This window comes from Hyalella azteca, unplaced genomic scaffold (genome assembly GCF_000764305.2).
Source record: "Hyalella azteca isolate HAZT.00-mixed unplaced genomic scaffold, Hazt_2.0.2 contig12448, whole genome shotgun sequence".
NCBI classification, from domain to species: domain Eukaryota; kingdom Metazoa; phylum Arthropoda; class Malacostraca; order Amphipoda; family Hyalellidae; genus Hyalella; species Hyalella azteca.
The window spans coordinates 93,124-115,349 of NW_025942407.1; the positions used below are offsets into that span (position 1 = coordinate 93,124).

At 38.7% G+C, this 22,226-nt stretch overlaps 1 protein-coding gene across 3 annotated transcripts; it reads left to right on the top strand.

Annotated features, from left to right (window-relative positions):
• The first annotated feature begins 7,742 nt into the window (after nucleotides 1-7,742).
• Nucleotides 7,743-21,886, top strand: LOC108674925 (H2.0-like homeobox protein). 3 transcript variants are annotated; one of them, XM_047883277.1, is made up of 5 exons: nucleotides 7,743-9,202; nucleotides 12,626-12,825; nucleotides 20,410-20,578; nucleotides 20,838-20,993; nucleotides 21,566-21,886. In XM_047883277.1, the coding sequence occupies exons 1-5, from the start codon at nucleotides 8,089-8,091 to the stop codon at nucleotides 21,682-21,684; spliced, it is 1,758 nt and encodes a 585-aa protein (XP_047739233.1). In that variant the 5' UTR covers nucleotides 7,743-8,088; the 3' UTR covers nucleotides 21,685-21,886. The 3 variants fall into 3 exon arrangements, with proteins under 3 accessions (XP_047739233.1, XP_018018396.1, XP_018018397.1); XM_018162907.2 differs by having other exon boundaries at nucleotides 21,581-21,886; XM_018162908.2 differs by having other exon boundaries at nucleotides 21,590-21,886.
• Nucleotides 21,887-22,226: the final 340 nt, after the last annotated feature.

A 22,226-nucleotide genomic window follows, 5' to 3' on the forward strand; every position in this document is an offset into this window, starting at 1 on the left:
TAGGAAAAATAATAACACGGCCACATGCAGACAACATTTCATTGCCTAATTGGTAGTATTACACTGACTAACGTTGTAGGTATTGTTAATAGAATGTTAGATGTTCTGTTCGCTTACAGTCTTTACACCTTTGCAAAGTTGAAAGTTGAAGTACCCAGACATGAAGCTTTCCAATGATAATATAATTACATTCAGGCACTGTTTAAAGACAATTCAGATTTTTATGTTTATTAAACAGTTACCATATTTATATTATTCTAGAATAATGTTATTTAAGTTTGACAAATTATAATTACTGTCGCTGGGATCGAAGAGGCTGACCGCGGGTGGCCGGTCTTCCGGTGCCCCTTGCCACGTGCCCGAGCTTTGACCCACGACGGGCATGTGGGTAGAACTGAGACAGGTACCTATTATAGGCATCTACCATCGCTCTACTACTTCACGGTACCTATTGTAGTCATCTACTAACATCTTACTACTCTACGGTACCTATTAGAGGCATCTACCAACATCCTACTACTTCACTGTACCTATTAAAGGCATCTACCTACGCTCTGCTACTTTACGGTACCTATTGTAGGCATCTACCAACGCTCTACTACTTCACGGCACCTATTGTAGGCATCTACCTACGCCCTACTACTTCACGGCACCTATTGTAGGCATCTACAGCGTCGGGCCGATAGGACTTGTAGGACTACCGGCCTGCGTCGGGCCGATAGGACTTGTATGACTACTGGCCTGCGTCGGGCCGATAGGACTTGTATGACTACTGGCCTGCGTCGGGCCGATAGGACTTGTATGACTACTGGCCTGCGTCGGGCCAATAGGACTTGTAGGACTACTGGCCTGCGTAGGGCCGATAGCACTTGCATGACTACTCGTCGGGCCGATAGGACGCCCGCCCCGTGTTGGGACGCCAGGACTTCCTTGTCCTATGCAGTGCGGACATTTGAGCGTCAGTCCACGTGTCGAGGACGATGTCGTTCACTGATGTGAGGGAACCGCACGGAACACGATCCTGCTAACGAGATGTTAATGAGCTAAGAGGAAACCTTAAAGAAATGACGAGGTTCACAACTAATGGTCTTGTTCATTTATTTCAATATGAGAGCCCTGTAGCGGGCTAATTGATGCAAGGCTCAGTTGTGCACGTGTACTGGGGGCAGAGAAGATGGAATGCCGTGTTAGATGTATATATACATATTTAACCCTTGGTGTAACAATATAAAATGTAAAAATGTATAATGTAAAACAATGTAAAATTGTAACATTCAGGCTAAAATGATTTGAGGTTTAGTGTCTACATCTTGCTACATCTTGGCTTGAGATGAAATGTCATCTCGAAACTAGTTCCATGAATCATGTGCTATGTATCATAAATATTTATGATGCTATGTTATTTTACTTGCCACAATTATTCCGGGAAAACACCCAATTACTTTGACTTTGACACGTCAGTCAGACAACTGTATGATTAAAATTTTCATCTTGCATCATATCCTACAAAAATGTAGATAAAATTAAACGCCTACAGTGGGAAAAATCAAACCAATACTGGCTTGACGCAAGCTATCGTAAAGACATCTGATTTGAAGCAAAATGGATTAGGGCTATAAATGGTTCAAGATAAGAGCATAAAGCTACCATGTTTGCTTAGCAATTTTTGTTGTCCTTAATTAAAAAATTTTTAGCCAAAAACAAAGACTGCAATTGCTCCTCAAGAAATGAAACCGTGAACATTCCAAGAGAGAGAGAATTCCTCCTGAAATGCGTACAGCAGACATTACGCGCCCGCTGTAGCACTAGTATAAAGGGTCTGGTAAAGTGAAGAATCTTAACACTGATTGTTGTGGTAAGTACACAAACTACGTACACAAGGAGTTCACGGTACAGGGCAGAGTACACGCTGTACAGTTTACAGTGTACAGTCCCCTTGTTTTGTTTGGTTTGCAATTACTGTAATGGCTGCACAGCTTCCGTCGCTGAGAACTGTGCGCGAGGAACTGCTAGAGAAGCAGTGGCTGTGGGAACAAGAGCAACTAAAGAAAATAATTTTGACTAAAAAAAACGATACTGTTGACTTCTCTAAAAGCAATTTTAGTTACAATTATCCTTGTATTAATATAATTTACGATTATTGAAGGTCTCATGATAACCTTCGATTCAGCGTCTGCTATTTTATTTTCGATTGAAGAAATAATGTCAGCAACACTTCCTGGGAACTCGTGAGACGACCTGACGCGTTAATTGCGCTCATATTCAATTAAAGTTAAATTTTTTGAAAATTTAGGTCATGGAAAAATTATTCCTTTTTGTAAAAAATTGTAAAAGCGATTGCTGCGTTAGACGTACATGTGCTTTTTGACTTTGCTTGCGCATGATACATAAGGACACATGCTCATGATGCATCACCAAGGCGAGCGAGAAGTGGGAGCGCATTACGACGTCTGCACGATGTCGGGTTTGCATAATGTCGTGGTCTGCCTAATGTCGTGGTCTGCACGATGTCGTGGTCTGCATAATGTCGTGGTCTGCATAATGTCGTGGTCTGCACGATGTCGTGGTCTGCATAATGTCGTGGTCTGCATAATGTCTGTCTCTTATACACATCTAGATGTGTATAAGAGACAGGTCGTGGTCTGCATAATGTGACTTAATGTCGTGGTCTGCATAATGTCGTGGTATTCATAATGTCATGCTCTGCATAATGTCATGGTCTGCATAATGTCATGGTCTGCATAATGTCGTGGTCTGCATGATGTCGTGGTCTGCGTGATGTCGCGGTCTGCGTGATGTCGCGGTCAGCATAATGTCGTGGTCTGCATGATGTCGTGGTCTGCATGATGTCGTGGTCTGCATAATGTCATGGTCTGCATGATGTCGTGGTCTGCGTGACGTCGCGGTCAGCATAATGTCGTGGTCTGCATGATGTCGTGGTCAGCATAATGTCGTGGTCTGCATGGTGTCATGGTCTGCATGATGTCGTGGTCTGCATAATGTCATGCTCTGCTTAATGTCGTGGTCTGCATAATGTCGTGGTCTGCATAATGTCATGGTCTGCATGGTGTCGTGGTCTGCATAATGTCATGCTCTGCATAATGTCATGGTCTGCATAATGTCGTGGTCTGCATGGTGTCATGGTCTGCATAATGTCGTGGTCTGCATAATGTCATGGTCTTCATAATGTCGTGGTCAGCATAATGTCGTGGTCTGCTGCCTGCATAATGTCGTGGTCTGCATAATGTCGTGGTCTTCATAATGTCGTGGTCTGCATAATGTCGTGGTCTGCATAATGTCATGGTCTTCATAATGTCGTGGTCTTCATAATGTCGTGGTCTGCATAATGTCGTTCTCTGCACGATGTCGTGGGCTACATGATGCTGCAGTATGCACGATGTCGTGGTCTACATGATGTCGTGGTCTACATGATGTCGTTGTCTGCACGATTTCGTGGTCTACACGATGTCGCGGGTTTGCACGATGTCGTGGTCTGCATGATGTCGTGGTCTGCATGATGTCGTGGTCTGCATAATGTCGTGGTCTGCATGATGCCGTGGTCTGCATGATGTCGTGGTCTGCATGATGTCGGGGTCTGCATGATGTCGTGGTCTGCATGATCACACTAGACCTGACTGACAAAAAGGATGAATTTTAAGCTCGAGAATTCTGAGCCAATTGAGCTTCTTACTCTCACTGGCGAACAATTGTCTCAAATTTCGTAGTTTTAAATAACCTGTTCATTTCTATGAAGTTAACAACTAAAATCTATTGCTACTGAACCACACTTGGACACGGGATAAATTATGTCCAATTTTACGCAATTCTTTTTAAGATCTCGGGCCTCACGGGAACCTCCGACGCTGATCCTTGTAAATGAGGACAAATCCTACGGTAACGACCAGGCACGACCAGCGCTCGTACCGTGTATGTTGCATGTACCGTGCATGTGTATCTGCATGCGGCGCATAATACCGTGCAGCAAATGCCGTGTGTTGTTGTCGAGAAGTGAGGCTCGGAGGAAATGCCCGAGGTAGATGTGAGTACATGCAGAAGGTTTATAGATGTCGTGAGTACATGCAGAAGGTATAGATGTCGTGAGTACATGCAGAAGGTATAGATGCCGTGAGTACATGCAGAAGGTATAGATGTCGTGAGTACATGCAGAAGGTATAGATGTCGTGAGTACATGCAGAAGGTATAGATGTCGTGAGTACATGCAGAAGGTATAGATGTCGTGAGTACATGCAGAAGGTATAGATGTCGTGAGTACATGCAGAAGGTATAGATGTCGTGAGTACATGCAGAAGGTATAGATGTCGTGAGTACATGCAGAAGGTATAGATGTCGTGAGTACATGCAGAAGGTATAGATGTCGTGAGTACATGCAGAAGGTATAGATGTCGTGAGTACATGCAGAAGGTATAGATGTCGTGAGTACATGCAGAAGGTATAGATGTCGTGAGTACATGCAGAAGGTATAGATGTCGTGAGTACATGCAGAAGGTATAGATGTCGTGAGTACATGCAGAAGGTATAGATGTCGTGAGTACATGCAGAAGGTATAGATGTCGTGAGTACANCTTAGTACCTAAAATAGCTGATGCTTAGTACCTAAAATAGCTGATGCTTAGTACCTAAAATAGCTGATGCTTAGTACCTAAAATAGCTGATGCTTAGTACCTAAAATAGCTGATGCTTAGTACCAAAAATAGCTGATGCTTAGTACCTAAAATAGCTGATGCTTAGTACCAAAAATAGCTGATGCTTAGTACCTAAAATAGCTGATGCTTAGTACCAAAAATAGCTGATGCTTAGTACCTAAAATAGCTGGTGTTGAAAAATCTTTCTGTAGTCGTACAGAAACAGTCGGTGACTAAAATTAGCTAGTAACAGAGCTGTAAATAACTTGTGCGTGCTCAAGTGGATTACACAATCACAGCCAGCATTTGTACAATTAAAGGAACAAAGTCAACAAAGTAAGGGGAAACAGACCAGGATTACTTCTTATAATAACCTATTGTTAATAACTCTGCTATAAATGACGTCAATGGCGGCAAATAACTTGCGTCCATCGGTGACATATGAGCATATATAATAACCGATATTCAGTGATTCAAATAAGCAATATAGAGATATTAAAATCAGCGCCATTAATTAAGAGCCGGCAAACATTCAGGGTTTCAAAGTACGGACTTTAAATCAGTGATTAAAATTACAGACATTCCGTACTTCTGATTACCGGATTTATTGCTTCATGATCAACGAACTCATGCAGAGCTTCACGTGAAATGTTTCAGCGCTTCAAACTAACGCCTTCCCCGTCCGAAATAATTCAAAAGCCTGCATTATCATGAGAAATGTTTCAACCATTTCCACAGAAATCTAAAAATTACGTAGCTTGCAAATATATTTTTCGCTTTATATGTATCTGAACAGACAAATTCAGTGTATATAGATAAAAAACATGTCAGTAAGAAGAAAATTAGCAATGTAAATTAATTAAGATTCTAAAAATGATTAATATTCGATAGACTCTACGTATAATTCAAAGCAATTATTTTAATCGATGGCTTAAATTTGCGTATCACATTTATTGTTGAAAATTTTACATAATATTCAAGATTTTTTAATTTAAATTACGCTGAGAGCAAAAAAAAAAAAATGAAAAAGAGAATATATGTAAATTTGTACATATTTTTACATAATGTTATATGGTTTTGAACTAATTCATTTTTAAATTATTCTTTTAACCGCCTGAAGAGATCGGGCAGCAGTACAAGCTCCATCACTGCGAGGGCTGTGGGCGGAGCCAAGCGAGGGTAGCGAGAGTGAGGGGAGGCGCGTCGTGCAGAGATGTGCGGTGCTTACAGTCAATGTGGGATTGTCTACAGTGCTGTGTATACAGTGACTGTCATGCAGTGAATGCCATGCAGTGAATATGTTCTCTACAGTGCTGTGTATACAGTGACTGCCATGCAGTGAATGCCATGCAGTGAATATGTTCTCTACAGTGCTGTGTTTACAGTGACTGCCATGCAGTGAATATGTTCTCTACAGTGCTGTGTATACACTAACTGTCATGCAGTGAATATGTTCTCTACAGTGCTGTGTATACACTTACTGCCATGCAGTGAATGTTCTCTATAGTGCTGTGTATACAGTGACTGCCATGCAGTGAATGTTCTCTACAGTGCTGTGTATACAGTGGCTGCCATGCAGTGAATGTTCTCTACAGTGCTAAGACTAGGTTTAATGCAGTACAGTGACTATAACTATCTGCAGTGGAGTGATTACATTACCTGCAATGCAGTAATTACGTTATCTGTTGCAGTAACTGCAGTTTGGCACTATAATTGTCAGCAACGGTGCGATTACTTATCGACTTGGCAGTAACTATTGGTCAGTTCATGAATAGTTATCAAGTGATAATCGAAGTCCCTATAAACTACTGAGTATAGAACCTTTTTCACAATGTCCGTTGAAAATGCCTAATTACTACTTAGTTCTTGATTACTACTTAATTCTTGATTACTACTTAATTTTGATTACCACTTGATTCTTGATTACCATTTAATTCTTGATTACCATTTAATTCTTGATTACCATTTAATTCTTGATTACCATTTAATTCTTGATTACCATTTAATTCTTGATTACCATTTAATTCCTGATCACCGTTCAATTGTTGATTATCACTTAATTCTTGGTTATCACTTAATTCTTTATTATCATGATTCATGATTCCCACAAAATTCCTGATGACCACTCAATTCCTGATTACTTATTAAATCTTAATTGCTGCCTAATTCCTGATTCCCACTATGCGAAAATAACTAAACGTTTAGGATTCTGCCTCAGAGACTGAAACCAATATACTAGAATGAATAGACTGCAATCTAGAGTTGTGGCAGACAAATGTTTTTTCATGTATTTTCATTTGAATTAAAAAAAATTGCAAACATCTGTTTCTTATGTTTCAGTCTATGATTTTTCAGTGCTGATGATATTATTTCCAGTGCTGAGCGAGTAGGCGGGGCTGAGAGGGCACGGAGGGTTGCCCTCATTTCTGCCAGTCAGTGAGTGACAGTGGCAGGTGGTGGGTGTGTGTGTGCAGCTCCTGAGCAGATTTTAGTTCACATATATCAGAAGTTAGTAAAAACAAAACTGTAATTTAACTTTGTTCTGTAAAACTTGAATGAATATGGCTGTGAACTCAGACGTCGTCTTTAGATTACCTTTAATTAAACAAAATGGAACAGTAAAAAGTATCTTTGAGATAAAATGAAGAATGTAAATTGCTGTGACGATCAATGAAAAAAAATTAGAATCAAGCACCTTGTATTACGTAATGATTCCATAATAAGATCATTAACATTTACTGAGAGTTCATTTCCATGTGTTCAGCCAATGTCTGCTGGTGCTACAGCTGAAATTAGGTAATCAGAAATCAGTATATACGAACTCTAAATTCGATTAAAATTATAACGTGATCCATGTACGAGCGATATTGAATTTGTGGAGAGAAATCTACGTATCCACATGATATTGACAGATTTTATACGCATATAGAACTCAAAATAACTAATACACACATATTTCGTATGAAAAATAACCATGGTTCTTTCAAAACAACTTCAAAACAACTTTTTTCCCTGTAAAATTTTTTCAAATAAAATTTTTTCTGCAGAAATTCAATATTTATTTTCAAATTAAATCCATTAAATTGTTCAGTAGAGAAATTATTCTATTTCAGATCGACATTTCTGTCTGTACTGACATGAAAATCGTCAATTCAGCTGAAAGAGATCATAACGTAATTTGATGGGATTAATATAATTATTTGGCCGTCGATAATTTTTGATAATTATCGACGCATTATGCAGATCTCTTGATAATTTGTTTACAATGCATAGCAACGGAAAAATTGTTTAAAACTTTTGCCACAAAATACAGGGAGACTGATCTTGTTCTAAAATCGATTTAAAATATTTGTTTCGTGACTTGTTCCTTTAAGATGCGGTAACGCTAAAATAAACATTTTGAGTTTAATTGTGAATTTATAAATGCACGGATTTACTACAAAAAATGGAGGAAAATTCTCGCTTACCATCGGAAAACCTGCACCATCACCTCCAGCAACAAAACCAGCAGCTAATTCCTTTCTACGAAACGCACTGCAGTTCCGCGTTTCCATTCGAAAACAACTTTCCTCTAGGAAGTCCACCGGAAATTCAAAATTCCTCCGGACTCGTCAATGTCAGTGACTGCAAAAATTTGGACCCACCGCACCCCTACCTTCACCTGGAGCATCAAATTCAACACAACCAACGTCATATCAACGCTCACAGCCCGTTTTTGTACCCACAATACAGCAGTTCTAGGGTATTTCCATACCATCCATCTAATTTCACATCGAATTACAATGTCCATCAAAATATTTCGCATGACGAGGTCAATCACAATCATTTTAACCGATTTAGAAACTACACACGGGATGATAACTTCATGGAAGATGAAATGTTCATACATGGCAAGTCTTTCCCGTTTGTAGACCAGGTACCTCGCGAATCAGTTGTAAGCCTCCAACAAGCTTCAAATCAGCAAACTTCTCTGCAAGAACCGTCATTGAACAGTCGAACTGGTCATCAGCAGAACACTCAACAGCCTGACAGTTTGCTAGCTCCTCAAGATGCATCGATTTCAACAACTTTACTGTCCGAAGAATCATCTCCGGGCTCACCTTGTCCTTCAACAAGTACGCCGTCATCGCCATCGTATAATATAGATTATTTAAAGGACAACTTAAATCTTCAGAATAAAAATAAGTCTTCAGAGCATCCGACCAGCCCGAACAAGCGTAGCAGATCCCCTTCGTCTACCTCATCTCCCAAGGGGGTGTCTGAGGCACCAGCACCCGGCGTGCGCAAGTCGGCGTCCAAGAAATGTTATACTGCTGAGGGACAGGAATGCGATGATAAAATCAAAGCTACAGAATCATTAAGCACACATAATACGGAGCTTGAAGATGGCAAATACATTGAATTAAACGCGGGGACGAAGGGAGGGGTATTACAAGCAACGTCGGAGAGGTTCAGCGGAGTATCGCAACCTGAGCTCAACGCGTTCAAGACGAAGTCTCTGGCAATCGTTCCGCGCCGACAGGAATATACGATCCCGGGGGACGCGGTCTGCAGCGATGGTGAGGCAACAGCTTTCGAATAATTAATTATTTTATCACTAAGAAGTCATTAAACATTTTGCAATATTCTCTACCTAAATTATTATTCTAAAAAAAAGATTTTTATTAATTTTTTATGCAATCTAACTTATAAATTATTTATCACTTAGAATTCTTCAACATTTGGTAATATTATTTATCTAAATTCTTATTCTAAAACTATTACCTTACTATTTTCCAGTCGTTTAAACTTATTTGATGGTGTCAAGTAATAACTAAAAAATGTTTCATATTTGCTTTATACTTACGTGCTGCTCAATCTGCTGATATTTTATAATTTCAATGCAAAGATAATGCTCGTGATACATGATAAAGGAAAATATTTTCTTTTCCTCAATTTTACATAGACAATTTTCATGCAAAAGGAATAAGGATGACACAAGGAAATATATAATATAACAGATGACAGATTTGATTAAGTAACTTTTACTGTGACACGTAAACCGCAACAGTAGCCGGCGCCAGCATCAAACAGGCATTTTATTGTGATGCTTTTTGCTGACTCATCAACACTTAAGAACAACAGCGAGCGCCGCTGCAGGCGCCACTTCAGTCTTCTCACTCTAGCGTTCTTCATGATGACTTATTCTAGTGTGATCACCCAGCATTCTAAACGCTGAATAATTCTAGTCTCAACAACCGCCGTTCTAAAAGCTGAATAATTCTAGTCTCCACAATACACCATTCTAAACGCTGAATAATTCTAGTACAAGCAACGTACCATTCTAAACGCTTAATAATTCTAGTCTCAACAACACACCATTCGAAACGCTGAATAATTCTAGTCTCAACAACCACCGTTCTAAACGCTGAATTAATCTAGTCTCAACAACCGCCGTTCTAAACGCTGAATAATTCTAGTCTCAACAACACACCATTCTACACGCTGAATACTTTTAGCCACAATAACACACCATTCTAAACGCTGAATAATTCTAGTCTCAACACCCAGCCACTCTAAACGCTGAATAATTCTAGTCTCAACACTCAGCCATTCTAAACGCTGAATAATTCTTGCCTCAATAACACACCATTCTAAACGCTAAATAATTCTTGCTTCAATAACACACCATTCTAAACGCTGAATAATTCTAGCCTCAATAACACACCATTCTAAACGCTGAATAATTCTGGCTTCAATAACACACCATTCTAAACGCTGAATAATTCTAGCCTCAATAACACACCATTCTAAACGCTGAATAATTCTAGTCTCAACAACCGCCGTTCTAAACGCTGAATAATTCTAGTCTCAACGAGCCACCATTCTAAACGCTCTATTACTCGATTTGTAATACCTTGACATTTAAACGCTATATCAAGTTTCGAGCTCCGTGAAAGATTGCAACAACTAACACCTAACAAAAAATAATTGAACTCGTGTACTTGCAGATCTTCAAAACTTATAACCTTGATTCAGGGCAATAGCAATGCAAACGTAGCTTCCTTCCGCGTATGTTTCTTTCCCAGACTTGTTGTGAATGATTTATTATGGAACTTTATATGGATAATATAATTAATATATTCGAATTCATATATGTACTTAATTAAATATGTAATGAATATATTTTTCATGCACGATTTATTGCATATTTAATCGAAGTTGATGCTTCAAGGTTGCCATCAAGCTTTGCCTGCATTGTGTTCACTCGACAATAATGAATTGTTGTAAGAAATGTGGCTGCAGTCATGCTTCAGGATACAGAACGAGATTTGCGTGCACGGCTTTGTTTACAAACTTTAATTTAACTCGGAAATTGAACCCAGATCTATGGTTAGCGAGGCTTATGATTCAAAACTCAAAGCACTGATTTGACACAAAATTTATGCCAGCAAGTAGTATTTTTTTATTTTAAATAAAATGAACATAATATAATATATCGACGTGTAGATGTGTGCGATGAATCAAATGAATGTACAGAATGGGAATTTCCTTTGCAAGGTACCTCATAAAATATTAATACTTCCGGCACTGCATAAATGAATTTTTTCGGTCCAATTTATTAAATAAATATGATAGAAACTTCAATTTAAATGCACATATAAAACAGTAGAGTAAATTCTGTAAGAACCACAATTTATAATTAATTACCTTTAAAATATGTCAATCAATGAAGTTCTCCCGAAGTGACGCTTCTCTTTTCTTTTGTTAACGTAATTACTGAAAAGTTAATTTCCTCTACGATAACTGACTATGCAATGCATTTATTATAAGCTGTTTCTTCCATTGACGTGACATCACTTCTTTGACTGTTTTATGTTTAGGGTTGTAATGAGTTGTTTATGGTGAAACCTCCTGTTAATTATGAAGATGCCACTAATTGTTAATGGAGATGCCACATATTTTTGATGGAGATGCCATATATTATTGATGGAGATGCCATATATTATTGATGGAGATGCCATATATTATTGATGGAGATGCCATATATTATTGATGGGTTTTGCCATATATTATTGATGGAGATGCCACATATTATTGATGGGTTTTGCCATATATTATTGATGGAGATGCCACATATTATTGATGGGTTTTGCCATATATTATTGATAGAGATGCCATATATTATTGATGGAGATGCCACATATTATTGATGGAGAAGGTTATGGAGGTTAGTACCACATATTTTTGATGGCGATACCACTTATATTTAATGTAAATGCACATATTGTTATTGGAGATGCCATATATTGTTAAATGGAAATGTCATGCATATATTGTTAATGGAGATACCATAAATTATTCATGGATATGCTAATATCGTTGCCATGGATTTAATTCAAGGACTAAAAAGTTTTCAGCGCATGACCAAGATTCGACAAGTAAAGAAGTTATTGCTTAATGAAAAAAAAATCTTGATACAGAAAAAAGTCAGGAAAGATCATTGCTGTTAATCAGTTTCGATGTTAACAACGTTACATAAAAATTGAATCCAATAAAGAAGCAATTAACAGTGAATATACATGCATCCTTTTCTAAACGTTACATGATTATAACTGAATTTAGAAGTAGACGTGTTTAATAAAAAACTTGTTAGCAAATATAAAATATGAATGAGAACACGGCAGATGTTCAAACAGACAAGGCTCACAAAGGACTATCGCGGATTTAATGGCTGAAACTGAGACAGGTAAAAAGTGAGAGTGTCTCTGATTGTAGGATGTCACAGAAATTCGAATAAATGTTTACCCGTATACAAAATTCATAATCCGATGTATTAGCAAACGAGGAGGCACAGAAAGTAGAAATAAAAAAGCATTAATTCGGCAGCATATTAATCAATAAAATATAATAAGAATATAATATATAATAATATAATATAAATAATAATATAATTAAATATAGATGTAGATAAAGTATAGATGTAGTCACCCTCATTCCAGACGAGGATGCAGAGGGTGACGTGGAGGCCCGTGGTGCGTGTCTTACGTCGCGGCACAAGAAGCCTCGTCGCAACCGCACGACGTTCACGTCGTCGCAGCTCAAGTCGCTGGAGGCGGTGTTCGAGAAGACGCATTATCCTGACGCCTTCGTCAGGGAGGAACTGGCACGTCGCACCGCCCTCAGCGAGGCCAGGGTCCAGGTTAGTCTATCTAATTTTAGGATATTAATAATAAATTTTTGGTCTTATCAGCAAGACTATAGGGTCCAGATTTGTACAAGTAATTCATGAATACTAATAATAAATTTTTGGTCTACCAGCGAGGCAAAGGGTCCAGGTTAGTACAAGTAATTCATGAATACTAATAATAAATTTTTGGTCTTATCAGCGAGACTATGGTCCAGGTTAGTTCAACTAATTCATGAATATTAATAATAAATTTTAGGTCTTATCAGCGAGACTAGTGTCCAGGTTAATACAAGTAATTCATCAATAATAATAATACATTTTTGGTCTTATAAGCGAAAGCAGGCTGTTACAGGTTAATCTATCACTCTATCAGTCTATCTAATGCTCGAATGTCGCAACAAAATATTAAGTCTCATGAGCGAGGCCACCATCCAGGTTTTTATATCTAATTCCAGAATATCAATTAAAAATATCAGCTCCTCTGAACGAGATCAAGGTGCAGGCTTATCTATTTGGAATTTTTTCATCTTCCAATAATTTGATATTTTATAGCTTCAGTTATAGGTTCAGTTTCTTCAATGCACTCCATCGTTGAAAGAGCATGCCTTCTCGAAAGAGTGCAGCCGAGATCCACGACGAGTTTTTCCTCGATGTGCAAGGGGACACACTGCACATATAATGTACACTTCCAGGGCACTCGCACATGTGATGTGTCCCATGGAAGTTATGGCAAGGACGAGTTCTTTTTTGTTTTGTATGCATTATTAAATTAAATATTTTTTCATCAATGTACTGATGTGCATCCTGGCTGCAACTCAAGCTTCCCACCCGCATAACCGAAAAACCTAACTCTTCGTAACTATCTACACGTCGTTTATCTATAATTACGACCGGTATGAGCAGTTTATTTTAAATTTGCAGTTTTGATGTAAAAATGACTGATAAATGAATGCTGATAACGCTCTTCGTGGTGCAATGCAAATCAACGACGTTCAAATTGTGGTGTTGCATTCACATACAATATATAGTTCAGAATCACAGAGTTTTTTTGTGGGTCAGCACAACCGTCCGCACAAGCGTCCAATTGGCCAACATTTTTTTTATTCAGCTCGAAACTGCAAGAAATATGCTTTTGAATAAGCCACTTAAGTATACCTCATCACTCAAGAGTATTAAAGCATAATGCATTAATCACCTGAAATTATAATCGAATCCTTAGATAAAATCGAACTTATCAGGACTTTCTGCAACTTCCCAGTAGGATTACGCAGTTTCATCAACAATTCCATGAAACTGTAACGTACTAATCCTCAACTGCCACACTCAAGGCTGTTTGGGAATTAGTCTTGATATTCCCGCTGCCGGGCACACGTTCGAGAATCAGGCCCAGTAATATATAGTGTATATACGTGTTGTTTTATCCAGAAGTCTACGGTTCCTGAAACCAATATTTAATACTATATTAATGTTTTAATTTTTAATATAGTTAATAGTTTAATATATTAGTCCCTGCTACAATTAGGCCATGTTATCATGACGTCAATTCTTAACCACCCGGCCATTTTTCCGAGTTCGACCAGAATACTTAGAGCTCACATGCTAGTTCGAACCCGCACCTCATTGCCCGGTCTTCGCCAAAAAGCCACTCCTAGAATTTTTATTTTAAATAATGAAAATAAAATTAGAGACAAATAAGGATTTTTTCGAAGTAACGCTCATAAATGATTTGAAATAAATAAAAACTTATTTACGCAACGGAAGCAAATTTCAGACCATGATATTTTTCCATGACATTGATTTTTCAGGAAATTCAAGAAAATTTTTTAACACTAACGTAAGTAAAGTGAAGTCTCGTTATAAGTGAAAAATGAGAAATCACTCAGCTGGTTCATTTATAAACTAATATTTACTACAAAAAATTACTCGGTTCTCATTATGAAATTATGCTGCACTCGATGCAGGCATTCCTGTTATCCAAGCTACGGGCGATCACTCAAGACCCGAAGTTATTCACAGCGATCACTCGACATCGCCGATCAATTGCGTGCGGTGACATTCGGCTAAACTGCGCCGTTTTGCGTGGCTTGCCAGGCTTTTTATTGTGATCTTCAGTTTTTTGCTTAACTTAAATTAGATGAGGCAATGTTGGAAATGAAACCAGTGCTGGGACGGCCAATTGTTCACCAGCGTTCACTAGATCGAGAACAGTCTGCGATTCACTGTAAAGTAAGGGAGTATTCTGAATGCCTGAACAACATGTTCATTTCCACAGACGACAAAGTCCAAATCTGTGTGGGCTCGAATTAAATTAAAAATCACTCGAGTTTTGGACACATGGCAATCGTGTTCGTCACTTGCGAACGCTGGACACGTACTCTCTTCTTCTTCGCCATCATCGCGTGGGATTTTTTTGCGAACTTCACATCATATTTTGCTATCACACGCGTCACCCTCTGCCGCTCTTCGTCCTGGTGTACATCCCTTGCAAGCTACTTACAGTTAATGTCAAGTGCACTAACAGTTTATGCGCTCAAGTTTTCTGTTCGCGTATCATGACTGTCAGACTTGTCTCTTGCACTCCCACTCTTCGCTTTCGTCTTCTTCCCTCGCGCAGGTCCCTCTCTTCTTAATTCTTCCCTCACACACGTCGATCTCGTCTTCTTCCCTCGCGCACGTCCCTCTCTTCTTCTTCCCTCACACACGTCGATTTCGTCTTCTTCCCTCGCGCACGTCCTTTTCTTCTTCATCCCTCGCGCAGATCCCTCTCTTCTTCTTCCCTCGATCGCGCACGTCCCTCTCTTCTTCTACCTTCGCTCAGATCCCTCTCTTTTTCTTCCCTCGCGCACGTCCCTCTCGTCTTCTACCCTCGCGCAGATCCCTCTCTTCTTCTACCCTCGCGCACGTCCCTCTCTTCTTCTTCCCTCGCGCACGTCCCTCTCGTCTTCTTCCCTCACGCACGTCCCTCTCGTCATCTTCCCTCGTGCACGTCCCTCTCTTCTTCTTCCCTCACGCACGTCCCTCTCGTCTTCTTCCCTCGCGCACGTCCCTCTCGTCTTCTTCCCTCGCGCACGTCCCTCTTCTTCTTCCCTCTTCGCTTGGTCACGCTCTAAGTCGTCCGTGTCGCTCGCCGTTGACGGAGCAAGAGGGAACGAACGTCCACCGCGCCGCCCACGCGATGTCTTTTTTTTGCTAAAACTTATTCATGAAAAATATTTCCGAGTAAACCAATCAGCTTTTGAGTGTAAACTTTCGAAGAATATTCTTCGAGGGGCAAAACGGATAATCATGAGTATAAAGTAAATGATGTCGCATTCAGCAGGAAAGTATTCATGCTAATAATGTTGTACTAATGATTATGTTGAACTTTTTTTCAACATAATCATGATTGTGTGAATAACTGCCTCGCGTGGTGTGTTTGTATCTGTTGTTGATAGAACCGAAAATCAATGAATTGACGCCGCCATATATTATAACTCTCAAAAATTCTTTCATTCATTTAGATATGTTAAGAAATGCTATGCAGTTTACGAAATAATAAATGAACTTTGTAAATAACAAAATCAAAAGAACTTTATAAATTTCGTCCTGCAGGTGTTTAATTCATATCAGAAAATAAATATGAGCGAGATTTTACTTCTGTATATCTCGTATGTATTGAAGACGATGATCTATTTACGTTGATGTTAAAACGGGCGATGCTCAAGTATTATTCAGCTTTATTCACCTCAGGCATTATTGTCATGAGCCTGGGAACAGGCGTTGATATTCAGCCTGGGCATTCTACATGAAAGATATTTTCCGCAACGTATATAGAGAGTGAAAGAGCTGCATATGTGGGTGTTACAAATCCTAATAATTCGGATAAAATAAATGCTGAGAAACTTCATTGCTGTTTGAAAATGTGTTCTTCTGTAAGCTTCAAAATTTTACCCCTCGCCTGCTAATGGACCAAGGCATCCTGATTCTGTTTAGTTTCAGAACATCATGCAAACACATATTGTGCAAGATACAAATAGTTACTCTAGCTTTAGAAGTAACTGGGAATTTATATTGGCTGTAGGAATACAGTATACGGTTCACTATATTAACCTACAGTCACGATATGTACCTACAGTCACGATAAATTAATGTACCTATTGTAAATGCCATCCCCTGCGCTCTGTTGGCAATTTTTGCTCAAGTGCAAGCTCAACGATACCCATGAACAATATATGTAAATTATAAAAATAGTTACATTTTGTAAATTCAGGAAAATCGGTCCAGCGTTATTTGTTCCCGAGTTTAAAATCAATCAAGAGAAAAATTTATGAGTTAATAACGATATTGCTTCTTTCCATGTACGGTACTATGTACGAAGATATTTTGTCACTATTTTTGTGATGCAGCACATATTTATAATATCATATATTATCTATGAAAAATATACACGAATACCAATATTGAATATATGTATGTTATGTTTCATTCCGGTAATTTGGGGACTGCAAAAAATAAGCAAATCGAATGTAATTACCCGACATAACTCGCTGAACTAAAGCCAAGATTAACACATCATTCAAGCTTATAAGCATCTCATTTGCCCACCTACCTGTAGTCTGATAAGCTCAGACATGAATATTATTAGTGAAGTTTTTCTCTCTGTGTATTGGAATTTTAAACGCGTTTATCAGTGACAGAAAATCTGACTTCAGTAGAAGAAAGAGCTTGATTTTCCTAGCGTATTAACGCAAGCGAGGCCTCCCCTGTCACGTTTTGTGTTGCAAAATACTTAACAATGTGTCGTGTGGTGGCGGTATCAATTATCGTGAACCTTAGACTATTTAACGACAAAAAATTGCGCATGACAAGACTTGCATGTGTTTAATAAATAAAGAATAGATTGAAAGAATTTCTTTTGACCTATTTATTTGATTGTACAAATAAATGGGAGTTATCGTAAGTTCAAAAAAGGGGAGATTGATGTAAAAAATGTTATTTTTGGCATGAAAAGTAATCAAGAGGCAATTTAGACTTTACGCAAATATCATAATTTCTCATTTTCAAATTGCACCAATTGAAAATTCTGGCAGTGATGGATTCAGGTACTTTATTATACCACGCTGAGAAAATTTTTGGTACATGAATTAATGATTTAGGATGTATGATGATGAGAAAACTATGCAAATTCTTTGCTCTACATATTTCGTAAATTAATATTTTCATCCAAGTTTTCCTATTTAAATAGTAAATCATAGCCGGCTTATGGGTGGCCGATGACCCGCCGTTCCCCTCGTCTCTTACACACCTGATATTTCTATAGAGGTAGCCCCGACGTCTCCCCCTCGTCCCGGCCTCTTCTTCAAGCAGTTTTTATAGCTTCGAATGTCTTGTGTCGGGCGGTGCCCTGAACGGCTGGCAAGGCAGCGTGTAATTGCTACCACAGCGCTGGCGCTGTTCTCGCCCGCACAAATTCTGCGACTAACGCGGCTACAGACAACCTCAGAACAGCCCTCTGTTCCTGTGCTAGCTCTTAGAGTTATGGCTTTTCAATTACTTTCAATTCAGTAGATTTTTATTTAATAATAATTACTGATTAGAAAAATTTGAGTGATTCTTTTGAATGCGCCTAAAATTAAACTTTGTCACTGGGCTTCGGATATTTTGTCTGGTGATGACGGTGTTTTTATTGTGAATCGGAAAATTATATCGATGGCTTCGCGCTGCAACACTGAATGCATTACATAGTTGCCATCGAATAAATTGATAAATTATAAGGCGTTATCAGGAAGCTTTTATATACGTCATTCTGCTTTTTTAAAATACGTCATTCTGCACCTATTACCTTCAGCATTTAAAGCGCAGTTGTAAATTAACGTGTATCTTACGTACGAAACAAGTACTGCTAATTCTTCACGTGATGCTGACGTCAGCGTATATACATCACACTCATGCAGGGTCACCATCAGTCGCATGGCTGACACTCTGAACGCGTCAGGCACGCGTCAACAATACGTCAGCTGCTCGGTGCTCGCGTCAGCTGTGATGACAGCGGCTGATGGATGACAACAACCTGCTCTAATTCTTATGCATATTACACAGTAATCACTGAAAAAATCGTCTCTTTCGTATGGGTATAATCTCTCCTCTCGCCAAATGAATGCTTATGGATACCCACATATATATGTTATGATATAAATTTTAACCTTTATAGAACATAGAACATTTTTATATTTTCATATTTTACATTTTTATATTTAATAAATTTTTATATTTTTTATAGAACATTTATATTTTAACCTTTATAGATTTAGAACATACATATTCATGAAAAAATCTGCTAACATCTGTATTTTTCTTGAATCGCAAGTTCACAATGACTTAAAGCAAGCAATACGGCAATGAAATTTACCTTATCGTCATTGCAAACATTTTTTAATGACATTGCATTGAATTTACTTATCGTTTTCTCGGCTTTTAAATTCTACACGAAAAATGTGTTTGATGCTAATCCGTCGGAAAGAATCTAATGTCGTTTAGCATATGATATCTCTTAGGAAAATTGTCATGCTGGTAATGAAAACTTCACTTTCATTTTCACTAAACTTCTTAGCTGAAAAAAAAGAAGTTCAATAGCCGCGCGCACTGCGCAAGTCTAACCTGAGTAAGAACTTTTTTCTTATTCTCAAGCTGCTATAGCATTTCAGGCACTTCCTGGTATTGAGCGTCGTAATCGAGGACTTGAAGTGACTGATGTCTGAAGTTTATATCATGACACCAAAGCCTAACTTATCGAAAACATTTTAAAAAACAAATATAATAGCATACAATTTTCTTTCTTGTTTAAGCATCTTAAAATGTGAGTTTCATGCCACCAAAGCATTTTATTCCTGAAACATTTCATTTGTAATCATCATGACCCCAAGTTGAAACGGAAGTCATATTACACATCATTTAAAACATATCAGAAGCGAAGCGTTTAGAAGCGGATGGTCTGCTTTTGAAGGCGTGTAGCGAGATTATGCACGAAAAAATCAAAGTTTATTAGCGTGAGCGGTACGATGCGTAAATGGCCATCGATTGGCGGTCTATTTACGTGCAGTGTTCGTGGGCGGAGTCGGGCATAGCTTGGGCAATAATCTACGCATTAAATATTCCACGTTTGAATATAGGAGTCTATATTTCTTCTAAAAGACGTTCAATACTGTGACTTAGATATTTCATTTGTACTAAATTCATGGTGGTAAAATTTCTAACGTAATAGAATTTCAATATACTCGCACTAAGAACTAATTATGTAGCTAATTCTTGTGTGACACACTCCTTTTCTATTTGTTTGTAACTGTAGGTTAAATTGCACCGAATTTTTTTAATTCAAGATGCAAGGATTCAGTGATATGAAGGCATGCAGACTATATCAAATTGAATAAATTGCTATGAATTTGAACAAACAATGCGCCTCAACCCATCATTTCTCCTACACGAACCAGGTAACAAAGGAAAAATTTACGGGATATTTCAGCCGGTTAGATGAAGGTTATTTCCTGGGGGCTGAAGCAGGCCATTTCTGTTGTTTGCTACAGGGAACATCTTCATGTCTGATGGAGGTAATTTCTTCAGGTTTGGTTCCAAAACCGGCGAGCGAAATTCCGACGTAACGAGCGAACCGGGTTCCACGGGCGGGTGAACCCGAACCCGGTGAGTGGCCCCCTCTACCGCCCCCCGGACCTGGGCACCGCCAGTCCGCCCCCCGGGCCGGTCGAACAGCCACTGGCGCCACGGCACTCCGGTATAATATTATATAAACGTCTTTTTCGAAGCAATATTTAAATTTTCCAACTAGCCTTTTTATTATTATATTTACTTATCATCATTGTTATTTTTATTATAGTTTTTATTGTTATATTATTCTAATCAATATCTCTTAACTGGTAACCACGTGTTAATAGTAACAATTAATTACACTTAGGCACTTTCGATAATTAATAATTAACACTAGTACCACTATTACCACGGTCAAGTACCAATAATACAACACACGTTGTCAGGTAACAGCGCGACTACCACAAGCACCATGAGCGAGTACCAGGCGCAGTACCACGCCTCTGGTCCCGTCATGACCTCCTGGAAGAGCAGCGTGATGGCAGCGCCTCCCTACCCCTTTACCCCCTCACCTTCCCCTATGTGCTCACCTTTCCCCACAGGTGAGATAGCTCTCTCATTACCTCAATCTCCAGTTACTTTAATAACCACGTAATACTATTCTATACTTTAATAACAGCGAGATTGTAACTTTACGGATGTTACTTTATCTAATTACTCGCGATCACTGTGCAAAATTTTTTTTCAATTTAATTTCACTCATCTCAATAGACTTTCATAAACACGTAATACTGTATTACTATCCTATACTCTGATAAAAGCAAGATCATAACTCTACTGAATTTATTCCATCGAATAACTTACGATCATCTCACGCATTTTTTGGAAAAAAGATTCCAGAAAACGTTAATTCTATAATGACCGCAGGCTTTAGCTTGACTTCTGCAATTCCGACGTCACGCTCTGTTCAGTGCATGCATCCGAATGCCCATCGGCTAATGGATTACTATATAATTTCAAGGCCATTATCATCAAGGACAGATCGTATTGATAATGAAATAAAACTCATCCACCAACCTTTAACCATTAGCTTCTGGGTATTTTTTAAGATTCTATTAAATTTCTTTATATCATGTGTTGATAGATTTTAATTAGCCTTGAATTTTCCTTAAAGGTTCACTTGTTGCAGTACTTCCAGGGACATACGGAGGGCTGATGAACAGCGGAGGCGGAGGCTACCCAGCATCCCTGGTTAACTTCAGGTTACAAGACTACCACAACCACGGAACTTGAATTACCCAACATTGAGTCTTAACCACTACAACCACGGAGCTTAACTGACCCAACATTGGGTCTTGACCACTACAGTCACGGAACTTAACAGACCAACATTGGGTCTTACCACTACAGCCACGGAACTTAACTGACCCAACATTGCGTCTTAACAACTACAACAGTCACGGAACTTAACTGACCCAACATTAGGTATTGACCATTACAGTCACGGAACTTAACTTACCCAACATTGGGTCTTAACCACTACAACAGTCACGGAACTGGAATGCACCAACATTGGGTCTTAATTGCCACAACTACGCCCCTTAAATGCCCCCACTATATGCTTTACAAGTGCCTAAATAAGTCTCCCAACCACCACAATAACTGAGTAGCTCAATTAGGGCGCCTAACTAATGACTATTGCTACCAACTATAATAACCCAGTTGGATACTTTCCCGATCAACTATGATCCCAACTGTTCCCTCCTTAACAGCACAATATGGTCTTTTTTATCCCCACTAATAACTTTGTAGGATCACAGATTTAATACAGTAGC

Bases quoted from the DNA above. Each gene is read 5' to 3' on its own strand.
- LOC108674925 (XM_047883277.1), top strand. From the start codon at position 8,089: ATGGAGGAAAATTCTCGCTTACCATCGGAAAACCTGCACCATCACCTC. The intron at 9,203-12,625 runs GTGAGGCAACAG...CCCTCATTCCAG, and splicing joins GGACGCGGTCTGCAGCGATG to ACGAGGATGCAGAGGGTGAC. The intron at 20,579-20,837 runs GTATAATATTAT...ACACGTTGTCAG, and splicing joins ACTGGCGCCACGGCACTCCG to GTAACAGCGCGACTACCACA.